The following is a 27,482-nucleotide window of genomic DNA, read 5'->3' on the forward strand; positions in this document are numbered from 1 at the left end:
CCTGCTACCGTCAGGCAGACGGTAGCAGGTCGAACAGAGAGTTACTGGGGTGGGACGAGTCCTTGATGTTGCCGGCTCTACTAAGGTAGCAGGAGTTGGCGATGTCCTCCAGGCTCGGCAGAGAGCAGCCAGTGATCTTCTGGGCTGTGTTGATGACTCTCTGCAGAACTTTCCTGACTGCAGCTCAGCACCCTGCGTACCACGCTGTGATGCAGTACGTTAGACTCTCCTAGAGGAGCAATGCAGCACACACGTGAACACGGAGAAGTTGGTTTTAAAAGTGGTTTATTCGTCATTTCTGCAAGTTATTCAGACTACATATCATGTGACTACAGGTTCAGGTGTTAATGTAAGGAGAAGCTCAGGAGGTGAAGGCGAGTGTGCGTAGCTTATGACAAACCTCCAAAGGAGAAAACAAGGTATAAATTAAAAAAAAGCTTGGTGTCCCTCTAAAAACAAGAGAAAGTGGTCGATCCCTAAAAGTGGGTAAGTAACTAGTGAGGAGAGAGAGAGAGAGAACCACCAAAACGTCACCCCACAAAACGCGTGACCTGGAAACACAAGCGACACCTTCATATTCTTCTTCATCCACTCACACGTGGGTGACACTCCGGAGTGGCCCTAACATTCACACGCAGGGAGCCGGCAACACGACGACACGAGGAGAATACTCGCAAGTCAAGCATTCGGAAAGCGGACTTGTCAGTCAAAAAGAAAACCAGCCAGCTGGCTTCAGTGCGCCCTCCGCCCCACCAGGGGGCGGCGTGTACTCACACAAGTGGAAATCGCTGGTGAGAGGGCTGCATTCATGGACTAGCGACGGTAAAACTCGTGGACAACCATTTTTGTTCAGTTCAAGTCCGTGGTTTCAGTTAACAAATAACGAGAAACCAATCTTTCTTGCTTTCCACAGATTGTGGGATGAAACATGAGCAATAAAAACAACGTGGCGTTTTAAAACAGTCCTTCATGAGAAACTTCTAGGTTTTGGATCCCCGGTCCACAGGAAACACAAGTTCTGTTTTTCACTTTTTTTTTTTTAGAAAAGGAATTTGTGTTTTGGGAAAATGAAGAATTTTGTTGCTGATCTACATTACGGTCGGGGTTTTCCACTGGAGAAGAGAACCAGAGATCTGACCCGAACACCGTGAGAAGACGGCAACAGGCTGTCAGCCTCTGACAACAGCCAGCCGGGTGACTCCAGAGCGTCACTTCAGAACTGCGTCACACTCGATTGTTGAGATGGAAAACTAGTTGGTTTGGAGTTAGTTTTGATCATTAAAAGACACACCTCCTTATAATTTTTAAATTCCTTACCCCAGAAAAAATATATTTTTTCAAAGAAAAAATGTTCTTTTTCAGAATCATCATGGAAAGTATTCTGTTTTTGTGTCAATGTCCCTGCATGTGTGTGGAATGGAAAATATTGTGTTGGTTTATGTTGATTTTCCTATATTAATGATGACAGACTGATTAGTAATAAAAAAAAATACACCATATTTTTGGGGGAAACAGTGCCGGTATTCATTCTTCACTGGATGTTTGTTTTGAAATTAACAAAAGAAGAGAATGTTTTTTAGCAAAATTGATTCCATTAAAAGATTTTTATTCATGCAGTTGATTTAACACAGAACACCAGCTAACAAAGGAAGACTCCATCTTAAGTTATTCCAGAGACTCACGCTACCAGAAGCACCTGGCACTGCTCCGCATGGTCATCTCATTTCAGTTCATATAGTTTAAGTGAACTTCTATGAACACAGGAATTTGACTTTAACCTCGCCGCACTGCAACACGTTGGCTCTCTTTCAGGTTTTCTGCGCAAAATCATCTGCATGAAAATTGGGATCCATTTTGAAAAACCTGACAATCATTTTATTTGTGGTTTTGAGCTTTCAAAATGAAGTGGCTTTAACAACTTCTGTGTTGGTCTTTAAATTCAAGTACATGGTTCTACCATTCAAGGTCAAAACACAGATCTTGGTTGGGACTGTGTTGACATCAGAGTCGGTTCAAGTGAAAACGGGTCGTTTCCAAATTCACGTCACACATGATGAGTGTCGAAACACGACGTTCTCGGACACGGAACAGTTCTGGAGTCTGGTTCATTCAGCAGCAGGTCAACACGCACTCTCACACACACGACAGAGGAGCAGACGTGCGACACATAAAGTGCAAACTCTTCCCGTCATGGCGTCAGGACCAGCTGAAGCTCCGGGAGGAGGCGCAGCGGCTTCAGTGACTCTCGATCACCACGGGCTCGTAGCCGCCGGCCGACACTCTGCAACACACACGGTTGTGAGTGACGCGTTGATGAGCAGGAAGTGAGGTCACCACTCACCGGTTGCTGAGCCCGATACTGCTGAGCGCCGTGGTTCCGTCCTTGTTGACAAAGAGTCTCAGGTTGCTGTCTGTGGAGCAGAAGCGTCATCCATGATGTCATGACTCCACTTCCTGCTGAACTCTTGCTTTATAAACTCATGCAAGCGAAGGGAAGTGAACCAGCAACCTGTTATCGTTGCTGAGCACGGAACACTGAGCGACGGACGCATGGAGGAACTCATGAATGGACTGATGGATGAATAGAATGTGCATGAATGAAGAAGTCAACAGATGAAAGGTTGAATGATTATGACAATAGATGAATGGAAAGGTTGATGTGAGGATTAAGGATGAGTGAGTGGATGAACAATGAGTGGTAAGATGGCAGGAGAACAAAGGAAGTGATGGATAAGTTATTACCTGGTGCATGAATGAATGAACAGAACGAGTAACATGTGGGTGAATGAATGACAAGATGAATACATGTGTCAGTGGTCAATAAATGCAGAGAAGATTGTGACTGGATGAATGAGTAAACAAATGAAATGAATGAATAGAGAGTCAGATGTTATATGAGCGGCTGAATGGATGAACAGAACTAGTAACATGTGGGTGAATGAATGACTGGATGAATACGTGTCTGGTCAATAAATGCAGGAATATATACAGAGAAGTTTGTGTTATTGTGTGTGGATATGAGATATAAGCGGCTGAATGGATGAAAGGATGAACAGAACAAATGCATTCACAGATGAAGGGATGAGAGACTGCTGAGGTGGAAGAGTGACTAAGACTCACCTTCAGTGTTGTTGACGTCAGCGAAGTTCTGACTCTGGACGATCTTCTCTACGATGTCGTCGGCGTCCATGCGAGTGTCGTCCACCCACGATGGCTGGCTCTCCACAGAGTCCTGCTTCCTCCTGAAGCACCACAGAAGAAGAGGCGTGTTAGCGACACAAAAACGTCCGTCCTAGAGGGAGGACTGGATTGGCCCGCACCTGGTGGGCCTGTTGGCAGGGAGCACGGGTCGGGGGGGTCGTGGTGGTCTCTCGGGACGTCCAGCGTCCCTGTCCCCTTCATGAGGAGAGTCCACGGTGAAGCCCAGGCCTCCAGAGGCGCTGCTGCTCGTGGAAGTGTTCCTGCGGTGAGTGAGGTCCGACAGACTAGAGGAGCAGGAGTGCTCGGTGCTGTAACCTGAAGAGACCAAGACAGACACATTATAGGATGGAAGAAGGAGCAGAGGAGGGGACATGAGGAGAACAAGAGAGTGGGAACAGGAACCAGGAGAACACTCAGTGACGTGAGGACAGAAGAGGCCACCTGAGATCTTGCTGTGCTGGCTGGCGTAGCTGGAGTTCCTCGAGTGACCAGACTGGAAGATTTCTCCAGTGGGCTGGTTCTGATCTGGTTCCTCCAGGAGTCCTGAGGAGGACAAACAAAACAGCTACTCACTGTGTTCTGCAGCTTCTGGAGCAGGTTCAGGTTCTGCTCCAACTGATCCTGGACTCTGACCTGTGCTTCGTGTTTCTAAATCTCAGCCAAAGCTGAGAAAGAACATCCAGGCTCTCCTTGGCTCAGACGCCAGGAGACATCTCCTCCAGACCCAGAAAGTTCTGGCCCGAGGCCGTCGAGCACATCTGGACCGGGAAGCTCAGCCAAGACTGGAACCCCTTGAGAGAGCTTCTCCTGTTTATTGACTTTGCTTTCATACTTTCCACATATAAAAGAGAGAGACTTCTCTCTGGACCGGGCTGGTCCTCCACAATCTCAGTCACATGTAGCGATCAGCTACATGAGATGAAGCTGGGAGTCTAACTCTTGGGAGAGCCAGACACACGCGGACGAGATTGCGTGAGGGAAGTTAGAGGTGAGACTTGTCAGTGGTTTACTCAGCCGACTGGTCAGCACTGATTTCCATCCTCTGCAGTGACACCATTGACCTGAGCCCGGGGTCGATTGCTTGTCTTAGCGTCTATCAAAGTCTAGAACAGCCGACAGGTTTTTCACTCGGGATGGAGACCTGGAGCGTCCTACCTGAGCTGATGATAGAGGGCCGAGGTTTGGCACTGCGGCCCACAGAGACCCCTCCGGCCGGACCGGGCTCAGCTGTCCCCTCCCCTTTGCAGTCCAGCTGCAGGGCGTGCTCTCGGCCCGGAATGGAGATGGACTTGGCGGTGCTGGGAGGCCTGCGGGAAGAGAATCAACACTCATCACTCTGGACTTGGGCTCGGCCCGGATCAGACAGAATTTATTGAGTGTGGGAGAACTGAGTCACTGAGACAACAGAACCGGCAGAATGTTGGAGGAGTAGGATTCCAGAGTTTCCCAGATCCAGCTGGAGTTATTAACCTGCTGGTCACTTTTAACAAATGCCTTTATCAAGCTGTTCATCACAGCCTTGGATGAAGGCCTTTGTCCGGTCGCTCCTTGGTGCTGCCCTTAGAGGTTGACAGGTCTGCTGTGTTTGTCATGTGAAGTTGTTTGTCCCTGTGTTTGCTGTTGGTTACTGAATTCATGACACACCAATTTCAATAATTAATGGCGTTAAACAAATATCTGTAACAAATCACAACATTTAAAATCCAACCATCCAATACCCAGGTACATCAGAGACTACAGGAGGTTGTTTCACTGCACTTGCTGGTGAGCCTCAGCAACACACCAGACCCAGCTGAAGCCTCACAGTCGTCGCCCTAAACTGTCAAGCGCAGATGAGGCGACTGAAAGCCTCAGTTTTGTTTGTCTGCCTGAGAGATCAACAACAGAGTCCAATATTTCACCGACCAGTTGCACCGCTGCTTCCACGTCACATCTCTGCTGTCCCAGACCAAGACCGGCTCTCAAGTCCTGGACCAAAGCCTGGTTTGATGGAATTAAAGTCCAGCACGTCCTGGCCAAACAGACTCTGACCATTCTGGAACAAGATGCAGACATGTCCGGTGGACTCCCAGGTCCGTCGATCTGTTAACAGATCATCTCTGATGCCTGACCACCAAATCACACAAAGCCTGATAAGCACCACCCCAACTACCTTGTTTCCACAAACCGACGCCTTCAGGTGAATGAGGGAAGACTAACACCTGTCAGTGAAGGTGCTGGTGGTTTGTGCTGATTACTGTGACTGTAGGTGTTGCTGGTGTGTGGGGCGGACTGGGGTCCCAGTTGCCGAGTCGGCAGTTGTGGTTTAGCAGTGTGACGCAGGGACTCACGTCTTGAAGCAGGGGTCTCCCGACAGGAGGGTCATCCCGATGATCACCTGCCAGGACACCAACAGGTTAGACTGCTGCTTCACACCTTGGCTGTTCCGAGGACCCACCTTGAGGATGGAGTTGTCCTGCCGCGTGTTCTTGGTGTCGTAGCCCTCCAGCAGGCAGCAGCGAACCGTGGACCCGGAGCCAGCGAACTCTGCCATGTTCAAGTCTGTGAAGCCCAGCTGAGAGAGAGAGCAAACTAATTACAGGCTCGCTAACTACCCACACCTTGTACTTAGTGCAGCCGAGGACGACGCTTAACTGCAGCGCACAAGTGGAGGGCTGAAACTCACCGCTCTGAAATTTAAACAGCCAAGAATAGAATGACAAGTGCAATGAAGAATGTGGAGTTCCTCTTCAGTTTGAATTGATACAGACAGAGAGGTGCCAGCAGCCGTTCGTGTTAACCTCAGCGAGAATGGAACCAAAAATGGACTAAAGGGTTTCGATCGGCAGAGGGACCCCAAGTGCAGGACTTGACCTGCATGTTTCGGATTCCAACTTCCATCTGAGAGTATAGAATTGCAGCTTTGTGCTTATCGAACTGTGATTGCAGTCGGCCCAACAGACAGACTCTACAGCTCCACCAGTTTTACTGTGTTTGTCAGAGAGCTCAGTTGTCCAGGTCATCATGCAACAGCGTTGAAATACAGCAACCAGACTGCAACATTATCAAAGAAAAGGTTCCATCTTTAATTCCGGAGCTGGTTTGGAGCTCAGCCCTCTCATATGTACATGTTATTTTATGTTAATATGTAAGGTGAAAATCCTGTTATGTCCCATGTCAGCTGTTGCCAGAGTCAAGAAGCATGAGGGAGGTAACCCGCTGCACTGTTACGAAACAATAAGGGTGGCAGTCTAGGGTCTCCAGGAGGAAGCCCACTTCACCTCTGAACAATCCTCACAGCTTCTCCTCAGTCATCTCCAGGTTCCCGCTTCTGTTTGTGGAGCTGGTCAGGAAGGAGGGAAGTGACTATTTATAGTGGCAGGAAGCCTAAAAAGAGACGCGCTGGTGTTTCTGTAGGCTAACAGCAGGTTGTCGTCGGAAGAGAGGAGCGACCTTGAGGTTTCACTCCCGAGGCATGAGTCGTGGCAAGACAGGATGTTTGGCAGATTCCTGCTAGAGATCCAGTGCCACATCATGGAATATGGAACACCCTGCAGGGGGTCAGAGGGCAGCGGTGCCACGAGCTGTCAATCATCAGGATCCACCTTCAGCCGCAAAACAAGTGAGTTCCTCACACAAAGCTCCGACTGGTGCTGCAGGCCTGACTTTGTACACGGTGAGTGACTACTCTCCTTTTCCACTGGCCACGAATGTCAGCCAAGACTGTGTTTGTTACAACAGTTTCTGTCCAGCAGGGGACTCCCTGTTGCAGAGGGAGGCTCAAGCACCCTCAAAAGATGCCAGAACAGGTGTGACTGCAGTGTTGCACTTTGGGCAACAGGCTGGACAGGAAGTGGACTTAACTCGAGGGATGCCCAAGTCACCAGGTCTGGGATCATTCTGAGACACGAGTTACTGAGCAGGACTCAACAGGATGTTGATCGATCAATCCAAACAACTCTCCAACTGCAGTTCACTCCACGGAAAGTGGCTGTGACTTGGTGAGTCTCAGGGAGCCTCGAGTTCTTTCAAAGCAAGTCTTTTCAATGTCACATTCCACTGTGGACTCTGGGCAGAGATGAGTCACTGCACGTGCAGCTCCACTTCAGTTCTCATGATACGTGTAACTTCCTCCACCATCATGGTTCAGAATACTCAAGCTTCACCGCATGGCTCAAACAGCCACCTCACTTTAGACAGTTTGAACATTTGCAGAGCAGGAACGTTTACACGACAGCCACTCACTCCTCACTAACCGTTTCCATCTGAGGGGGATGCTGGGCGCTTACCTTGGTATAGGCTTTTCCTCCTTTGAGTTCCTGCAGAGAAAACAGGAAGAGGATAATGAAACACTGTGATCCACGTTTATACAGCAGCGGTTTCCAATTACAGAGCAGAGCAGGACCACACTCGGGTTCAGAGTGGGACGGGAGGTTCCTCACGTCTGTCTGCACGTGTGTGACTGCATCAGCTCAGGTCAAAAAATGGTTCGTGCAAGTAATGTTTGGTGGGGAGGGTCTCCACTTCGGGGGCCTGTTAGGACCCGTGACGACCCAACAGGAAGTGGTTCTGGTCCTGGTTCCAAACAAGAGAAAGTTCTTACCTTCCTGACAGACACCCTGCAGACGGAAGGGTCCAGCACACCAGTGTGAGGGTTCGCACTCATCTTGGACACAAAAGTGAACCTCTTCCTCCAGCGGACGCAGTTTTCTTGAACCTCCTCCCTAAGTTCAGAGGACATACTTCTTCAGGAATAGTCCATAGTACAGCATCAGGGTACTACAGTACAGTGTCATGGTAATACACTACACTGAGAGATGTAGTAGAGTGTAGTATGCAACAGTGTATTAAATACCACACATTTGCGGCACATGATGGAGCAGTATACAGTTAAGTGTGAGAAACAGGAGTACAATACACATGTACTGCAGTACAGTACTGTCGAGGCGACACCAGGGTTTGTCTGCTCGTGTTAATACTGCAAGTGACTGGGGCAGAGGTGAGAGTGAAGCACACCGCAGGCCACCGCGTTGACGTGGGACAAGGTTGCTCACATTCTTCATTGAAGTCATAGAAACACTTCTGTATGGAGGGGTGAGGGGTTCATCTACTGAATCAGTCAGTGATCTCAAGTAGGATCTTACATAAAGTAACTTCACAGGGGCAGCAGCAGCAGTTAAGAGGCCAAGACTTGCCTCTGCCCCATGGCCATGACTGAAACTCTTGTCCCGTGGGAGACTATCAAGCTGGTGACCACAAGTGTGAGGGGAAACCCACTGGTCAGTGGAGAGCTTTCTCTGTCTCTGGACAGGTAGGACCATCAGCAGGAGAAAGGACAACACAAACAATTGGACCTCAGAACCGGACAGAACCAGAACTACTTCCATGAGTTCATGAACTCTGGTTTACTTCATTACTTTAAAATTCAGTTACATTGTTTCCATCCGTCTAAGGGGAGTAATCTCACCAAATTGATCTGCTCCCATCAAGTGAACAAGCAGGACAAAGGACGTGAATGAGAGACGCGCGCACACAACGTACACAAGCCCACACGCACACTAACTGCCAGCAGCTGCTCCTCACTCTCCCCTCCCCCAAATTACTCACTGAGCTGTGTGACGTTGCACACATTTCTATTCTCGGAGACGACAACCTCGCAGCGCAAACCTCCACACAACTTCTCATCTGAGCAGAGATGAGGTTCGCTGAGCATTTCTAACACAGGAAGAACATCGTCGACTGGGCCTGAGCTTGACAACCGCCCAGACACCTCTTGATGAACTTAAGCGCTTCAGTTCTTGATATATTGGTCCGTCTTTGGGGCGTTACATTTGTTGACGATGCGTTACGTTTGTTGACGTTGCGTTACGTTTGTTCTTCATGCATCTTTTGCTTTCATCTCTACTAAAATGATATTCTTGAACCGACCCCTTCACTACATAACTTTGTTGTCATCATGCTGAGCGTTTTCACTTGTCGTGTGACTTTGAACGGGCCAGAGCGTTGAGGGGAACAGCAGGCCAGCGACACCCCAGGAGACCACGAAGAGGACGGCAGGTGAAATATGAACGGAGCTAAGTGACCCGAAGAGACTTGAGAACTGCCTAGTACAACTCCCATGAAACCGACTGGGCCTGAAGGGATGACAAAGATCAGACTCGAGCGGCACCAGAAACAGCTCCTGAGGAACACCTCCCACAGCAGCCAGGCAGGGGTCAGCAGGACTCCATGCTTGGCCAGTGCAGGTATACCAAAACTGAGGGGTGTGGGGGGGTGTAGCAACATGGAGATACAACTCCTGGTGAAGTCCCACCATTGCCTAATGTGGCGTGGATCAGATCCAAACCTGCTTTAGAAGCATCTGAATGACGTGTTTGACAACATGACCCTCGACACCCCATCTCCAGCTCTTATCAGCGCCCCACTCTGCTGCCCCGCCACTGTGCAGCAATCCCGGACAACATTCCTCAGACCAGATGGCTTTGTTCAGCATCCATGGAAACCACTCGCTTTCAAATCCAGAACCCGGCCAGGAGAAGGGGGGGTGGTTAACCCCCAGTGTTTTCACAGCCTGCTGCTCTTGTTTGCAATCTCACCTGTAAACTTTGGACCAGCTCCTTTGTTGAGCTGACGTTTCTTAACGGAGCACAGTTCTGCGCACACTCCAGCACTCGCTCTGACAGATTCGGGTCACCGTCCACTGAAATCCTGAACATGGAGTCTTTGAAGGCCATTTCTCAAGCGACTGAAGGTAAACAGGATGAGCTAAGAGCTGATGTCATCACCGAGACAACAGATGAGTCACGTGACCAGAAACAGCTGGACGGTTCAGGACAGGAGACGAGAGAAGAAAGAGGAAGAGAACAGCTCTCCCACGTTTGCATGTCGCCCTGCAGCCCATCCTCAACCCGTTTGCTTCTGCGTCCCATGCTGAAGCCAGAGGCAGGTTTCTTTGTAGCATGTTGACAGACAGGTGTTTCAGTGGAGTGAGACATTGTTGCATCGCTGTGTTTTCGCTACTTTACATTAGCATTAGCACATATGTTGTGAGTAATAACAGTTGTGATGTTTGATGCTGAAATACACTTAACTTCACCCAGTTTAATAATAACAATGAGGAAAATCTACCTGAGGCGTTTCCTCTTGTAGGAAGCATCCCCATGGACTGACCTCACGACATCTACGTTACCAACCAAACTCCAGCTGCTGAAACGATGTTTTCAGTTTCCAATACGGGCGGAGCGAGGTGACGAGGGCGTGGGGGCGAGCGCTCACAGTGAGGTTCTTTGTCTGAGCCTGGAGTTCAGCTGATGCGATGGTGTCAGATGAGTGAGATGCAGGACCTTTTCTGCTCTCACCTTTTTCGCCTGACCAACTAAACCTGAGGTGCAGAAGTGAAATCACGAGACACACTCCACCAGTCAAGCCTCTCAACACAGTTGAGGGTGTCTTCTCTGAGCTGTCTCTCATGCAGAGCAAACTCCCATTACCAACGTTGGGCAATTTTACTGTGACATCACCAGAACAGCTCTCAGAACTGAAATAAGTGGTGACACTGCAGAAGTGACACTGACTACGGGCAGAAGAGATAACTGTATCATGTACTGAGAGGAGCGCACCACACCTCCTGAAGTGGCGCTTGGTGTCTCTGCTGCAGCGAAGTCTGAGCCCAGAGTCAACTGGAGCACCTCACAGCCCAGAGGAAGCAGCTCGAGAAGAGAGACACAGAAGAAGGATCGTCCATCTTCTTCAAACAGAATCAGAACCTGTTGGCAGGTCCGGTTCTGTCAAGGAGGGGGGGGGATCCAGAGGACTTTTTGATTTGTGAGAAAGCAGGAGAGGAAGCAGGAAACGCTGACAGAGTGCGCCGTCTGCTGCAGATGCAGTGTGGCTGTGCAGTAGTACTACTGAGCTTCACCAGCAGCCATCAGACTGGCCATCGCCTTTGTGGGCAGTGACCCGTCAATCACAAACGTTCAATCAGTAATGGCTCCAAATGGACCTCAGAGTCCCCGTCTCGCCGACCTGGCAGGGGGCGTATGAAAGGTTGGGTGAAAACAGGAAGCAGCTGCTGGTTTCAGTCCAACTGCTGTCAAACCCCCTCCTTCCTCTTCACTCAGCACTTTCTTTCTCCAGACCAGCAGGTGAGGAACGTCACACCTGACACGCTCCCCCACCCCCGGGGGTCATTGCAGACTCATTGGTCCGCTAATGAACTCTTTCACAACTCTTAATGAAGTGGTTGCTGACTGTCTCTGCAGGGGTCGGTGAGAGGAAGACTGTCACACATGGGAACACAGCAACACCAAGGCGTGAAGGAGATTCTCAGGTACATTAGAATTTAGGCTGAGACACCAGCCTGGATGAGAGTTTGAAAAGCCCCTTTTTTGCCAACCTCTGACCCAAACAAACACACAATACTCAACACAAAAACAGCGGCACCTACATAGACTCTATGATGGCAACATCCATCAGCCATTGAACCTGCAACCCAGGGAGATCCAGGGTTGGACTGGAATGTCCAAGAGCAGAAGCAGGTGAATCGAAACACGGTGTTTCCTCACATCACAGGAATGTTGTTGACTCCCACAATCCTCCGCTCACACTGGAACATTTGAACCCCGCCACCCCCCCTCGCAGGCCCTCACCCCCACGCCATGTTGGTATTTTCTGTTCTATTTTTAACCTCCCATGTCGGCGGGCCTCTACTACGATCAATAATTCATGTGTGAGCTGCAGCATCACTCACGTGTGCCACATGTGCAACAGTTAGCATGTCACCAGACGGAGAGACGCGCGGCAAGCTAGCACTCAATGGCAGAACACAGGAGCGAGAGGTTTGTCGACGTCTACTGGAAATGACTCGCCCACGTGACCAGGAGAGCACAGAGCCAGGGAAACACGCCAGCAGCAGCTGCACCGACGATGAAGCAGTGACTCGCTGCAGGGACAGGAGTATTTACAGTAGTACTTCTGGCAGCTGTATGAGAAAAATGCAGCTAGAGGGGTAGTGGGAGAAGTATTTATAGAAGTAAATGAAGTAGTATCTGTGGTAATGGTACCTCTAGTTGTAGCAGTAATAGTAGAAAAAGTTGTAATAGCAATAATTGTAGCAGTTGGAATAGTAAGGGCAGCAGTGATATGAGTACTAATTGCAGTAGTTGTGTGAGAGGGTGACAAGTAGCGGTTTATTAGTGATGACAATAATGGTATTGTAGAACTAGCTGTTATTCTAATTGTCATTATTGAATACGATAATAATAAGCGTAAAAACAAAAACTTTATGTAAAACTATGTAACTAAAAACGCAACACATTGTTAATCGCATAAAGAGCAGTCTGCAGTCCTGACCGCACCACCAGACGGCACAGAATACAACCAAGCGGTGTGAAGGAACACAGCAGTGATGTTCTGGCCAAGTTTCGGGCAGCGGAGTTTCCTAACTGAACCATGATGGGATTTGACCAACAAAAACCTGAAGATTCCATTTAATGTTGCTGGATTTACCTACAGTTCTGCCGAGCCAGAAGGCATCACCACTGTATGATCTCACAGTTTAGACCCTGAGAGCATGAACTCAGGGTCGGTCAGTCAGCTGAGGAATGTGACAGAAGAACAGCAAGGCTGAGCGCTGAACCTCTCCTGAACATGACGCCAACACAATGTCAACGAGCTCCAGAGGACTATTCATGAGTTTAAACTCCGACCAGCTGCGGAGGACAAACACACTTTTCTCTCCAAGTTTTGGCAGGATGAGAACCTAAGCAGAGCTCCAACAGGTCGGCTTCACGGCTGCCAGCTGTGAGAGGGGTCTGATAGTGTTTTGGCAAGGTTCCACACCCTCATTTTGGACGCTCCGCTCCATGTTTTCCTCTCCTGCCGGCACTTGAACCCATAAATGGAGCCGAGGACGCCAACCTCCCATAAACCTACATTTTCTTCCCATGTTGTGATCACCTCCCGGGTCTGCCCCGACTCCGGAGGTTACGGGGCGTTCCGACAGCATCCCGGCAGGATGTGGTTCTTGGGATCCCTCAGAGCACGGGGAACAGTTGGGTGGAGCGGGCGAAGCTTCCTTACTGTCCATCATCGTCTGGGGTTTGAACTAAATACTTCATGAGTCCAACTCTCACGGAGAAGCCTCTGTGAGTCAACATGTCGCCTGATCTGAACATTACGAACAGAATCTCCGACTGACCTCATGACTCAGGAAGAGCCTGAAACATGGAAGTGGAACACCAGTGTGCCAAGAGCAGGTTCAGCAGGCGACAAAGTTGCTTCAAGGGTTTTTCACAATGCAGACTCGAAAGTGCATTCTCACCTCAGAAGTCCGGCATGTGAACACAAGCGAACCAGGTTTTGGCCGCATACTTGATCCCGCCAGGAGAGCTGCACAATGTCCTGGGAAGCTCTCTGGGGAATTATCAGAATAATCATTGATCATTTTGGCGTCTGGATCTGAACTTCAGCGATAAAAATCGCTCAGTCGCATCAGTAATCTCTCTCTTTGTTCAACGTGTTGTGAGTGTAGCAGGGATAAATCCAAACAGACCGTATTACGCAGCTTGTTTCTGCTACTTTCTTGTAAAATCATCATGATGATAACACTTTGGGCTGCTACATTCTGTTACAGCCGCAGCGGAGGTCCGTCATCAGTTAATATCTGAGTTGACAATGACTCGTAGTGTTCAGAAGTGACAAGCTTGACACTCTAATGTCGCCGGGCTGATGACGACTTCCTTGAGACGTGCTATGTCATGGGTCACACCAGCTATTTTCCACATAGCGCCACCAGCTGTGAAGAAATAAAAGTACCGCTTGAGGCACAGAGGTACGAGGCGGCACAGCAGGGAGCGAATCGGACTCAAGCCAGTTAGGACAAAATCTGCAGCGTGAAAAGCTCCTGAAACGACTTCAGACACATTGGAAAGACATTAATAAACAAGCAGTTTTGACAAAACCTACCACGGAACAGCATTGACTTACTAACCACAGCTACAGGGAAGAAAGTGCTGAGTCATGTGTAGACAGTTTGTCGTCAGCAAGTTGCTAAACGGCAGCTGAAGAGTGAATCCGGAGCAAACAGTCGACTAATGAGGCGGTAAACTCCTGTGACACTTTCGCTCAGAGGAAGTTTGTTTGGCAGCGAGTCCTAAAGCACGAGGAAGAGAACAGGGCTGAGCAAACAAGATAACCGGCTCAGGAACCATGTGACATGAAGCAGGGCGATCTCGGACAGGGTCGTCCCGAAATCAGTGCAGAACTAGCCTGTAATCTGTTGCCTCTTTTGTCTGGTAACCCAGTCAACAGGTGTGTTGTGGGAAACTGCAAACAGCCGCCCCTCAGACTCAGAATTAGCTGGCACCTGGTCAGTATCCAGGTCCGTCCCCACAAGACCCGAATCTGTGATCAACTCATGGAAGAAACAGAAGCAGAGCAGCGAGGCTGCTGGAGTACTGCGTTTACAGCTGAGCTCTTTAGTAGCGACGGTGGACACCCGGCTGCTGAAGGGGCAAGCTGCCAGCCACTGGCAGTGGGGTACAAGATGATGGACGTGGTGCTGGGGCTGCTGAGGAGCCTACAAGAGACAGCACAGACACTGGGTTCTCCAAAACAGTGAAGAGAGGAAGTGTCATCCTCCGAGCTCGACCACTTCCTCCTGATAAAGAAACCCACTTGTGAAGTGCAGTCATGCAGGAGTCGACGTTACGAGGGTGCCACTTGCTCAGGTTTCTGGGGTGAACATTGGGCAGGTCCACAGGGATGACCGTTTTTCTGTGCGGCGTACCATCTCAAACATCAGGGCAGTTCCGGTAGCACTGCGTTCTTCTCATCACTCGCTCACCTGCAACAGCTACTTCTGCTGTCACTTAGTGCAGTGAAGCCCAGATGGCTGATTCACTTCCTCATTCGGGCCTGCAGCTCCGACACTCCTCTCACTCAAAGATATTCAGCCAGAACCAGAGGCTCCAGGCATCACGTGACTCCCCGGCAGGGACTGTGGGTTTTCATGTCAGCAGACGCATCTCTGTGTTCACTCCGCCGACCCAGAAGCGAAGGCTGCGGCCCGACCCGGACAAAGACACGGTCTATCAGATGTGACATAACTCTGATCGCCTTGAGCAGCGGCGGGAGACTCCCTGCTCTGCCTCCTCAGAGAGTTGTTGTGTTCAGAGATGAGCCCTTACATAACCACCCGAGCGCAGACGACCTCACAGCTGACCTCACAGCTGACCCCCCCTTGTGTACGCCCCACAGAGCCGGAGATTACAGCCATTTCTCTGCAGGTCGAAGAATGTTATTTAATTTAATGTTATTTCTGCGAGCCAGAACGATCCGGGACCAGACCAACACATCCAGGAGGCGCTGTAAGATAAGAGATGATGGACTTGTCCCATCTGCAGGCAGGTTAACTAGGAGTAATGCAAGGAAGGAGAGGACGATTCCTGCATCTAATTATGTAAACTAGAACATCACACCGTCCAGATTCCTGCTGAAGACTGCTCACTAGATGGTGGAGTGCAATGCTACAAGGCCGCCCAGCTCAGCCGAGGACAACACCAGGGAGGACTCGACCGGTTAGCGTGCCGCATCTTTGAGGGTTAGCTTCGTTGGCTCAGATTCAACAGAACACCTTTGTGAAGCTGCAGCACACAGGAAGTATGATTCATCCTCTTCCTCTGAGCTAAGGCCAGGTCGTGGAGGCAGCAGCTGAAGTTAAGAGGCCCATCGTTCTCCTCTCTTCTAATTCCTCCTCTGGCGGCTTGGGTTTTGTCCCAGGCCTCTCTTAAAGAGCGTGATTTTTCCATGACACAGGAAGGTGTGTGATTGGTGGAAACAGTGATGAAACGCAGTCTCTTATCACTATCTGAGAACCCTGCAGACATGGAGTCTGACGAGTCGCTGACGTAACTGAGATGATATAACGGAGTTCTGCCGACGCTTCTCACTGACGCACCAGGAGGAGAGTCAGCAGCACAGACAGTGGACTGCCATGACTCAGGCCAACTGCTGTGACCAGTAGGAACCTCAAGAGCAACAGTTAAGACTCTCCACGTTGAAAGGCAAACTGAAGAAAAAATAATTCAGGCTCATCATTGGATTAAACAGAAACTGGGTTAGTGGTGGAACAAGAGACTTCCTGGAAACGACACAAGTGTATGTGGTTTGTTAGCGGGCCAGTCAGAACCGAGACATGGTCGCCTCTGTGGAGCGTTCAGGGACGTTCAGTTCAGTGATGAGGTGTCTCCGCTTCCACCATCAGGGGTCACCAGATAATCTACTGAGAGCGACATCTGATCCCATCAGGTGCTGGAATCTACAGTCACAGCAGTTGACTTGTCAACACAGCCTCACATGATGACAAGAATTCAAGTCCAACAGCAAAGTTCTTCAGGCCAACTGAGTGCACTAAAACAAGCTAGATTGCTAATAATAACATTACATGTTGAGCCGTAGGTGTGTTGAAGGACCCGACCCAGACTGGACTTCCTACTGGTCTTCAGGTCAGAGTCTCAAGACATAGTTAGTATATTAGTTAGTATAGTCGTCGTCAAGAGAGCTGACATCAGACGAGTCTTTCAAGATGGGTCATCAAAAGGAGAGATGAATATCTGGTTTGACTTTTCATCTCCAATCCTGATGCTCATAGGGGATGGAACAGCATAGGGAGCCGCTGGACAGTAGTGGTCACGAAGTTGTCCAGTGTTTGGCCCATGGTGGAGCTTAAACAGCCTCCCGTGGGAAGACCAAGCCCTCATCACATCACCACATCTGCAGGAGCCTTTATAGCCGTGACTTAGCCCACACTTCTGGACTGAGAAGTTCATGATCGTAAAAATGTAAAGACTGGACCAAGGCTTCGTTGACCTGATCTAAGCATGTCGAGGAGTCATAGACTGGTCAAATACTGTAGATAGAGTCAAACAAAAGCCACATATATATATATATATATATATATATATATATATATATATATATATATATATATATATATATATATATATATATATATATATATATATATATATTGACAGGTCTCTGTGAGGGAAGTCCGTGCTCCTTTTCACTTTCCATTTTAATGATTATTGGAAGAGCAAGTGTGTCGGTCCAGGTTTGGATTCGGAGCCTAGGGTTTGACCTGTGACTCAATTCAATTAGATTCCACACGTTTAGCTCCAGGTTTCAGGTGTAAAAGACAAGTGGAGCGCCACCTTCAGGTGTAATAGAAGGTACCCTCTGACTCCCGATCACCGACTAAAAGCAGTAACGTTGTCTTCTTCTTACTAAGGATGGCGCTCAGAACAAGACGCACATCATTTTAGCCTGAGGCAGGAAAGGAGAGGGCAACTAGATCGAGTACCCAGAGGAAACCCGACGGGAAGAGACACAAGGGTTCTTTTGAGATTGAAACCTTCAAAATCACGGCGTTGGAGACGCTATCACTCACGTTGACGAGCCTCGTGGGAGCCCTCGACCCCCCCTCCACGATCTACATGTCAACAAAAGCGCCATCGACCCGAAGCTACTTCACCAACCTTTTCATCTCCATCACTTACGAAACACACATTTGACGAGTAAGGGCACGATAAAATGGACAGCTACGATGCGGTAAAACGAAATAAACAGCACTAACACGAATCTAGAGTCAAGAACCACGAAGGCATCAACAAAAAAACACCGAGTCAAGGGCTCCATAAAAGGGCCGTCTTCGGTAATTAAACGCACCACGAGTCACTTTACAGTCCGTGAACACAAGGTCCGTATTAATGCTTGGTTTAACTGCTCCAACAGGAACAACGTGAACCTAAAGAGAAGTGAAGCCTCAGAAGAGGGAGGTGAGTTTCACCTGGAGGATGTAGCGACGAAGTCTCCGTCCAGCAGCCGCAGCTTGCAAAACAAAACTCCATTGACGAAAGGAACGGCAGACAGCTCCTCCAGAGTCAGCTGGGTCTGGAACTTAAACTTCTTCTTCTTCACCAGGAAAGACATGGTATGTGTGCCGCACGGAAGCCACGGCAGCGGGGAAACACGTCGGAGCCTCAGCGAGTCTGGAGCTACTGATGCTGCCTTTCGCTCCGCGTCCTCGGTGTCGCTTCAGCGCGGAAATCTGTCGAATAAAAGCTGAGTTTTACTTCAAAGGAACGCGGGGAGGTCCACGGCGACTACGTGGAGCGGAGAGACGCGTTTACCTGGAGACATTTCTCTCCGCGACGGCGGTTCGACGGAACTAAAGGCGTCAAAGAAAATCTGTCTGAACAGACGAGCAGCGTCAAACAAGCAGCGGGAAGAAGCGCACATCCGGTTGATTGGTTTCAAAATAAGACAGGCGGCAAAGCAGTTGTTAGTTCGCCAACATTGATAAAACGATTCTTAACTTGATGGTTGGTGGAATATATCACCACAGGGTTCATTCTCTTGTCTTCTCAAGCAGCACCAGATGTCCCTGAATCAAAACAGAAGACACTGTCCTGGGGCCTCCCCCCCCATCAGATACCTCACTCATTCAGTTGGCCCCTGACTGTCTCCGCCCAGTGAGCTGAGGTTCTCCTCCGAATCTCTCCCGGGTGACTGAGCTTCAGACAGAGAAACTTGTTATTCTTCTAGTGATTAGTGTTGAGTCGTCATTGTCTGCTCAGCTCATTCTCCAACACGCTCCGACTCTGACTCCGGCAGCCCAGTCAAAGGGAAACGTTCATTGCATTGACATACTTTATATGAATATGCAAGTTTAAAACTGCGTTTTTCTAGAAATCGCGACCATGATATTACGTTATTTTGGAAGCGTTTCAACTTCCGGCATTACCACTCTAAGGACTTCAGCTTAACGTAACGATTGTCTGAATCGATGTTGAAAACACTCGAAACAGAAAAACGATTCCTTGTTTCGTATTGAAAATCACTGTCGTTTACTTTTGTGTCATGGCTTTTCTTTAACGTCCCACTTGAGTGCTTTAGGAAAGTGTCTTTAAAAAGAACAGCACGAGGTTCATGTGGTTTCAAACGTGTGTCAACAAAGGGCGCCGTCTTGCGGCGGAGACCCGCAAGTGCAGGTGATACTTCCAGCTGGCAGGTTTCTACACTAACATGGACCCAACGTATCGGTTTTCTGTCGATCTACATCTAGATGTATGTTTGTAATTTTCTTCTTGAATCAAATCCTCTGGTTTGAACTCTTTTCTTTCTGAGTTACGGGCCACAGGGCGACCACATAGAGGAGCAACGGCTGGTTCGGTTTTGGCATCGACATCGTCTAACCCCAAACCGGCAGATTAGATTTGAGATGTATCTGATAAAGCAGACTAATGTAATCCAATTTTTTACAACGTCGTTTTATCTTCTATTGTTGCTCAGTTTTTCCCGCTAGAAGGCGCTCGTCATTCACGGTTTCATGTCTCCGGACCTTGACATTCGAAAGTCTGATCAGAGAAACGTCTGCATTTAACTCTCATATCCATAAAGTAAATTACGAGTCACAAATTTTGAGTGAAGGGTTTTGTTCATAAGACAGAAATCAAACTCTCACAATGAAAAACAATGAAAGAAAAACATCAAAATATTAGGATGATCGGATAATATTAAGAGAAGAAAGTCGTTTCTGTTTGAAGAAAAATGTAATGATAGCCCATGATTAATAATACAAACATAGAAACCCTATATATCATTATGAGATCAAAATAGAGAGAATGAAAGTGAAGATTTTGAGGAAATAAATAAAAAAAACATCAGCATCAGGAGTTCGAGCTCAACCTGCTGTGATCAGCAGCGCATTGCTCCACAAAATTAATTCTGCCAATGAAGCAACAGACATTTTCAACCCTGGACTTATCAATATTATTCAAACACAATTACTTGGCCAGCAAAGTTGATGCCCCCTTTGGGATGGTTTCTGGATCATGATTAGAGTGTTCACAAGAGGAGCAAAGGCCTCAAGATAGTGAAGGAACTTCCATACACTGAAGCGGAGTCAGAGGCTGGACAGAGTCAGAGGCAGGAGAGTGTCAGAGGCAGGACAGAGTCAGAGGCAGGAGAGTGTCAGAGGCAGGAGAGAGTCCAAAGCAGGAGAGAGTCAAAGGTAGGAGAGAGTCAGAGGCAGGAGAGAGTCAGAGACAGAGCAGTGAGTCAAATGAAACCAATTGTGTTACAGCTACTGCCCAAAACAACACAGTGCTGGCTTGTGTTTTGAACTCTGGCTGATATGCCGATGTCACCTGACCTGATTCCTCACATCAATTCTCTTCCCAGTCCCTGGTTGAACTCATGAAGTTTTGAGTCTCTTCAGTCTTTCACTTGGAATATCAACCTGTCAGACCATGACTGATCAAGCAGTGTTTGTGAAGCTGCAGCTTGTGATGTGTCTTCAATGGCTGAGTGGAAAGGACTCCCGGGGTCGGACTGGAGCAAAAGCTGATAACAACGACCAGAAAAACACCTATACAGGCATGAAAACAGTCCAAAGGTGGGCTCAGAAGAAAAACATTGAACTGTACACATTCCAGTGTCCTGCAGAGGCTTGCCAGCTCATGTGGCCACAGGAGTGGATTTATTAGTATTTATGGCAATGATCGACCATGAAAACAACCATGAGTGAAAGAAGGCAAACGCAATGTCTGATCTATCTATCTATCTATCTATCTATCTATCTATCTATCTATCTATCTATCTATCTATCTATTGAATGAAAGAGGCATCATCATTGGTCAGAACTGTACACGTTGGTCTGCGTTCTGATTGGTCAGTTCAACCGCGATCTATTTCATCATCCAAAAGAAGGCGGGCCCTCGCCAAAGCGTCAATGGCATCGCTCCGCTATTGGACGGTAGTAATTGACGTCACGTGCCGGCTGGCCTCGTGCACTGTCAGGAATGGGCGGAGTGTTGAGCTCGTTCTTTAGAGACCGGCGTTTCCTTACCGGCATTCCAGCGTCTGCCCGCGCAGGCTCCGAACCTCCCGCAGTATTTATTTATTTATTCTAGTTTCTTTGAAATCATGCTCGGTCTGTGCCTTTACGTGCCGGTGTCCAACTCGGACCCGGTCGAAGTGGAGTATTTCGAGTCGAACGGACTTCCAACGGAGCTCAAGTCTCTCTTCAATCAGCTCAGCGTGTTCCTGCCGTCCGAGGAGCTCTCCACCTACCAGCGCTGGAGAAAGGTACCGACGGCGGTCCCAGCCATCCTCCCTGCTCTGTTACACCATCGCCCGCGGTAGCCGCTTGTTTTAATCCACTTTAAACGACGCTAATCTTTTCTTTCCGGCTCCCGGGAGGATCAGACCGGATCCTTTACGACTAGGCCTCGAAATTTGCCGGTAGGAAAAGTTCTGAGAACAAACCAGCGAAATGGAAAAATGAGTTCCACATAGAATTCCGAACTTTTAATTTACCCGTCGACCACACTCCCCGCTGTTGTTAAAAAGTTTTCATAGACTTTTTGGAAGTTTTGAAAAGCTGCGCGCGCATTCCCAAGCGCAGCAGCTGCCGAAAAGATGGCGGAGGTTTCTTCTTTCGTCTTGAAGGTTGCCTGACAGAAACAAACGAATTGGCTCGCGTTATCACATTACATCGGTCATCTGCGTTCATACTGATTAAAACATGTTTTAAGGGAACTGATGTGTTGTGGTGTCAACATTTCAGTGATAACCAGATGAATTTCTGAAAAAAAAAATCGTAATGAAACCAGTGCGTGTTTAGAAACGGTATTTAAAAAATGCCAGGCGTTTTGACAGTAGTAATAGTAGTAGTAGTGACGCATTCTTTCGAAAAGAAGTGCGTCCCACAACAAAAGTTTACTGACTTATTTTATTTGGCTAGTAGTCTTACTTTTATTCCACTTTTTGAAGTCGAGGTACTCTGTACTGGTCATGCATTATGCTAAAGGTATTTTAGGCTACTGAACTTCCTCATGTAAGTGAAGAGGCTGTGTGACACCTTCTTGTGTCACTATTGAAATGTGCTAATGATTACCAGAGAATGTTTTCCGAAACTGGAAAGCTGATTTCTCCCTTACGTAAGCTGTGTTTTATCTTTATTTATTTATTTTGTTCATGCCTCAGGTGTCTTGTATTATACTGCAGGGCTGTTAATGCTGTCCTGCAGACTATTCCCAAACTGTTACTTGAACAGCGTGACAGTCATAAGGCCATGGCAGGCTCTGGTGTCACCACTGACCCGAGTCTTGTTTTAGCACTGGGCCCCGGTCGGCGTTAAGACAGGATTTAAATGGTTGGCATGTCAAAGATAGCCCTGCTCATCCTGTACTGACAACCAGCAGAACTGCAAACGGGTCACAGTTCCATCCCGTGGTGCCATAAAACACTATCTTCTGCCTCAGAACATTCAGAACTGAATGTTCATGTGATGCTGTTCATGGCTTCTGAAGCATGTCCATGTTTAGTACTGAAGGAGCTGAAACTTTGGGTCAGCAGGACTGGAAGGTGTGTTGTCTTGAAGAAGGAGGCAGTGCAGTGTTAATAATGGAAACTGTAAAAGTATTTTCAATTATAATGTGCTCCTGCAGAGGCTGTGTCTGACTCATCCAGGGAGATCCATTTTCCTCAGCCGAGTCACATGATCAGTCATTCCTGGTGTGAATTAATCGCACTATATTGTGTGTGTAGTTGTGTTGACATTTATGTCAAGATAACCAAGACCACCCTGTCCACAGAAAACCTTAAAACGAGAGCGGGACTCGCAGGATAGCCAGCTGGACTTCGAGGAGTTCGTCCACTACCTCCAAGACTACGAGAAAGATCTGAAACTGGTGGTGAAGAGCCTGGACCGCAGGAATGCTGGTGCGTGGCTTGTCACTCTCAACGGTGCTCCCTGCTCCATCACTCCGAATCATTCGTTTCTCTTCTCAATCAGGTCGTATCGACCCGAAGGAGTTCATGCAGTCGCTGCGAGACCTGGGCGTGCACGTGTCACTGCAGCATGCGGAGAATATCCTGAAAAGGTGAGGCGATTCAGACATCAAAGAGACTCGAGTGCAGTTTCTCATTCCCTCTATCATTTGTCAGCATGGACAAGAACGGGCTGATCACCATCAAGAGTAAGGAGTGGGGCGAGTATCCCACGGTGGAGAAGGCAGAGAACATTCCAGAGATCATCCTCTACTGGAAACACTCCACGGTGGGTTCAAATTCCCTGCTCACAGTCTGACATCACTGCTTCAACACTGGCTGAAGTCGTGGGTTTGTGTGGCTGGTGTGACCTCAGACCCTTCACCCGACCTCTGTGTCAACGTGTGAATGTATTGGAAGGCGTGGGTTTCATGAGGCGCTGTGAAGTGTGGGCCCAATAGATGCGTTTTAGTTGTTTCATAGCCCAAGTTTGTCCTATAATAGAAAATGATGTGCTGACTGAACTTGCGACGCTGTTTCATAATGGCCTCACTCCTGTAATGAAGTTCAGACTTTGTCAAGTTGACGAGAGGTTGTTGGCCTGATATCCGGAACTAACTGGCTGGATCTTCCCTCCAGACATACACACAGGGGTGAGAGCAGATAGCGGTGTGATATCAGTCTGAGAGGATCTGCTGCTGCAGTGACGCACGGTCATCAGCAAAGCTTGTAATCCCCTTAGATGGAAATGTATAGCTGCGTGGCTCACAGGAGACGCTCTGAGACACTCTCTCCTTCAGCGAGTAAAGTGTGTCATGAGAGCAGAGTAAATGTTCTCGCCCTGTTTGCTTCCTCAAACATTTATTCATCCCAAGCCCAATGTTGCCAGAGTCTGAGTTTGACCTCTGAAGAAGCAGCGGTGACGTTGGTGTTCGTTGACCCCCAGGATGTGATGGCTCATTCCTGTTGTCACAGCTCCTTGATATATATTTTTTATTTATTTATTTTTATTCTTGCCTGCCGTCCTCTGATGGATGTCCGTCCTCTGACGCTCACTGGCTTCTCGCCGATAAACGGGTCACACAAACTGTGCGTCAGCAATTAAGCTCCATTAGGCCGTAATGTGAACTGTTCCTGTCAGGGGGAGGAGGATTATGCCGCTGCTGTGCTAGGTTGTCTGGTTGTTACATAAAGTGGAGCAGGTGGACCAAAGTGGCCAGGCAAAGCTGCCGTGGGAGCCTTAACCCTTATTTCTATCAGCTTCAATGATTCGCCACAGGACTGGAATCAGTTTCTGATGCCACTGAGGTCACTGCGAATTAGGACGCCGTTTGAGACGCTGACATTTGATTGTGTAACACCGAAGCACAAGACTGTTGCGTGTCAGCATAAGCTTGAACTTAAGATGATAAATAACAGGCAAAGTTTGTCTGCCAAGTGAAACACGGCCCAGGCACAAGAGTCGGATCATGACTGTCCTTCTCTGAGCACATGTCAGGGTGAGGTCGAGGGTCTGGTGGGGGGGTCTCACCTGCTGCACATTTGTCCATCTCAGATCGGGTTGCAGAAGTTGCTGGATCATAAAACCAACATTGGAGTGCAACACACACATACTTATATCGTTGACCTTATAAGGACCTCTCATTGCCATAACTCTTTCCCCAGCCTCTCCCTCTAAACCTAACCATTCTAAACACTTGGCTAACCTTAACCAGGACTCCAAACCAAACTTAAACCCAATTATTTTATATATATATGTATATGTATATACATATATATATATATACACACAGTTATTTTATGTTTTCACCCTCTAAACACGTAAAGCAAAATGTCCTGTCAAAGATCGGTCCACACAAGAATATTAATACATACAAAACGCACCCACACTGTGTTTTCAATCAGCTGAACTATAACTCTGTCTTCTCTCTGCAGATATTTGATGTGGGTGAGAACCTGATGGTGCCGGATGACTTCACCATCGAGGAGAAACAGACAGGAATGTGGTGGCGACACCTGGTGGCTGGTGGAGGTGCCGGCGCGGTTTCCAGAACCTGCACTGCCCCACTGGACCGACTCAAAGTCATGATGCAGGTGAGGAAGGAAGAGCTGCCTGTGTGTTCAAGACTGCGGTCTTCAGCCGGTCAAATTATGTTCGAAGTATGGACCAGAACCCTTCTCTAGCTGGCCGAGCCAGACGCACTCAGTGTCAGTTTGGTCCTGGAACTGGGGTCAGAGGTCATGGGGAAGTCCTGGAAAGAGCTTTGACAGTCATCAATGAAAGATTGTTGACACTGAGAGGGAGATGAGGTGAAGTGACTGGAGCTGGAATCTGGGTCAGTTTCATAACTTTTCAGTGCAGATTATCAGGCTTCCAGGTTACTGATTAGCGGTCAATCAGGGGTCCAGAGTCCAGGGGGTTGTGCGTCAGACCAATCAGGGGCCGCTGTCGGGCGTCACACCCGCAACCTTGTGCGCGTCACTCGTGGGGCGAAGGTCCGGGCCTGCAGATCTGAACTGTGTCAGCGACCTTGTTTGACGTCAGTTGTCCCACTGTCAGTCATCCACCTCTGGCCGATCGACCGACATGGTTCTGGTCCAGCATGTGCTCACCGGCTTGTTTTTCCTCTGCAGGTTTATGGTTCCAGAACCAACAACATGTGCATCATGAGTGGCATGATGCAGATGATCAAAGAGGGTGGGATGAAGTCGCTGTGGCGAGGAAATGGCGTCAACGTCATCAAGATCGCGCCCGAGTCAGCACTGAAGTTCATGGCCTACGAGCAGGTAAGTGGAACAGTGCCATGGCCCAATTCTGGTGCAAAAGCTGCAGCTGACATTGTCTCTCTTTGACCCGCACAGATCAAGCGATTGATCAGCAATGAGAAGGAGACGCTGAGCATCACGGAGCGCTTTGTTGCCGGCTCTCTGGCGGGCGTCATCGCCCAGAGCACCATCTACCCCATGGAGGTGAGACGCTGCCACTTACTCACCCGTGTGAGGCTGACGCAGACCATGTGACCAATTCTGTCCGTCTCAGGTGCTGAAAACCCGACTGGCTCTGAGGAAGACGGGTCAGTACTCTGGGATCTCTGACTGTGCCAAGCAGATCTTCAGGAGAGAAGGGCTTGCTGCCTTCTACAAAGGCTACGTGCCGAACATGCTGGGCATCATCCCGTATGCCGGCATCGACCTGGCCGTGTACGAGGTGAGCCACACCACGCTGGGGTTGGTCCTCCAGCTCAGGTCATTAACTTGCCGTGTCCTCGTCAGACTCTGAAGAACCACTACCTGCAGCAGTACAGCACCAATAGCAGTGACCCTGGTGTGGTCGTCCTGCTGGCCTGCGGCACCGTCTCCAGCACCTGTGGCCAGCTGGCCAGTTACCCGCTCGCTCTGGTCCGCACACGCATGCAGGCTCAAGGTGAGACCCACCCCGCCCAACTCCCACACCCTCTGATCTGCCCCATGTACTAACTTCCTGTTCCTCTGCAGCTGCAACGGAGGGCAGCCAGCCCTCGAGCATGAGTGCCCTCTTCAGGCAGATCGTGCAGAACGAGGGCCCCACGGGGCTCTACAGGGGACTGGCTCCCAACTTCTTGAAGGTCATCCCTGCAGTCAGCATCAGCTATGTGGTGTACGAACATCTGAAGACACACCTGGGAGTGACGTCACGCTGATCACCCTCAAACACGCCGGAGAATCTTGTGGTGGGGGTCAGACCCCCCCCCCCCCCAAGGTTCATTCTCTTCATTCTGTGAATGTTGAATGAGGATCTGGACTCTGTGAGCTCGGCTCTGCTGCTAATTCTGTTTTTAAAAACTGGGGGGGACAGAGGCTTGATCAGGACCAAATGTTTGCTTCAGGACATGTCTTTGTCCCTGTGGGTGTCACAGCGTCTCCCGCTGGTGACTTTCTGCCGGTCCACACAAAGATTGTTCCTCAGCGAGGACGTTTTTTTTGCACATGTGAGTTTGCTCTCTGCTCCCACACCCTGAGTGAGTGAAGAGTATTTATTCTGTCCGCTATTTATTCATTTTAGAGATCTGATGCGCCAATTGTGCGTTTTTGGTTTTTTTGTCGGAGCGTTCAGGAAGCAGCCTTAACATGTGGTTCCCAAACACTAGCTCAAGTCGTGCGCCGGCATGTCTCACACTCACCGGCTCCTGTTTACCCAACTTTCTGTCGCTGAAGGATTTTTTTTTTTTTTTCATTTGAATAGAAGTTGAATGTCAAACCTCAGGCGAGCTCACCTGAGTTGGGAAAAGATGATGCACTTTAATTGCTGCTGCTGTTGAAATAATCCAGGGAAGATGATTGTCAGGACTTTTTAGTGTTTTAATGGACCATATCATGCAAATAAATGCAATTTCTACCTGCTGACTGGTCTGTTGTGGTTGCACTGGTTAGACTCTTCAGTCTGCCATCTCACAACCTCAGGGAAAATGTTCTTGACACAGTCATGT

At 48.8% G+C, this 27,482-nt stretch overlaps 2 protein-coding genes across 3 annotated transcripts; one reads left to right on the forward strand and one right to left on the reverse strand.

Moving 5' to 3' along the window:
- Positions 1-268: 268 nt before the first annotated feature.
- On the reverse strand, positions 269-21,134 carry LOC128762483 (protein FAM102A-like). Of its 2 annotated transcripts, XM_053870788.1 has the most exons (12): positions 18,372-18,485; positions 18,029-18,289; positions 7,784-7,904; positions 7,470-7,499; positions 5,639-5,755; positions 5,532-5,578; positions 4,357-4,508; positions 3,643-3,744; positions 3,321-3,516; positions 3,121-3,242; positions 2,342-2,411; positions 269-2,281 (listed from the first exon to the last, which is right to left on the reverse strand). In XM_053870788.1, the coding sequence occupies exons 2-12, from the start codon at positions 18,169-18,171 to the stop codon at positions 2,236-2,238; spliced, it is 1,146 nt and encodes a 381-aa protein (XP_053726763.1). In that variant the 5' UTR covers positions 18,172-18,289; positions 18,372-18,485; the 3' UTR covers positions 269-2,235. The 2 variants fall into 2 exon arrangements, with proteins under 2 accessions (XP_053726763.1, XP_053726764.1); XM_053870789.1 differs by lacking the exons at positions 18,029-18,289; positions 18,372-18,485 and adding an exon at positions 21,092-21,134.
- On the forward strand, positions 21,080-27,407 carry slc25a25a (solute carrier family 25 member 25a). Its single transcript, XM_053870739.1, has 10 exons — positions 21,080-21,330; positions 22,842-22,968; positions 23,042-23,129; positions 23,194-23,305; positions 24,952-25,110; positions 25,651-25,803; positions 25,879-25,986; positions 26,057-26,224; positions 26,290-26,440; positions 26,512-27,407. The coding sequence occupies exons 1-10, from the start codon at positions 21,169-21,171 to the stop codon at positions 26,694-26,696; spliced, it is 1,413 nt and encodes a 470-aa protein (XP_053726714.1). The 5' UTR covers positions 21,080-21,168; the 3' UTR covers positions 26,697-27,407.
- The last annotated feature ends 75 nt before the right edge of the window (positions 27,408-27,482 follow it).

The sequence above is a fragment of the Synchiropus splendidus genome, chromosome 7 (genome assembly GCF_027744825.2).
Source record: "Synchiropus splendidus isolate RoL2022-P1 chromosome 7, RoL_Sspl_1.0, whole genome shotgun sequence".
Classification (NCBI taxonomy): Eukaryota; Metazoa; Chordata; class Actinopteri; order Syngnathiformes; family Callionymidae; genus Synchiropus; species Synchiropus splendidus.

Bases quoted from the DNA above. Each gene is read 5' to 3' on its own strand.
- LOC128762483 (XM_053870788.1), bottom strand. From the start codon at position 18,171: ATGTCTTTCCTGGTGAAGAAGAAGAAGTTTAAGTTCCAGACCCAGCTG. The intron at 7,905-18,028 runs GTGAAACTCACC...CTCTGAACTTAG, and splicing joins TTCGTCGCTACATCCTCCAG to GGAGGAGGTTCAAGAAAACT. The intron at 3,243-3,320 runs GTGCGGGCCAAT...GTGGTGCTTCAG, and splicing joins CCTGCCAACAGGCCCACCAG to GAGGAAGCAGGACTCTGTGG.
- slc25a25a (XM_053870739.1), top strand. From the start codon at position 21,169: ATGCTCGGTCTGTGCCTTTACGTGCCGGTGTCCAACTCGGACCCGGTC. The intron at 22,969-23,041 runs GTGCGTGGCTTG...CTTCTCAATCAG, and splicing joins CCTGGACCGCAGGAATGCTG to GTCGTATCGACCCGAAGGAG. The intron at 23,306-24,951 runs GTGGGTTCAAAT...TTCTCTCTGCAG, and splicing joins TCTACTGGAAACACTCCACG to ATATTTGATGTGGGTGAGAA.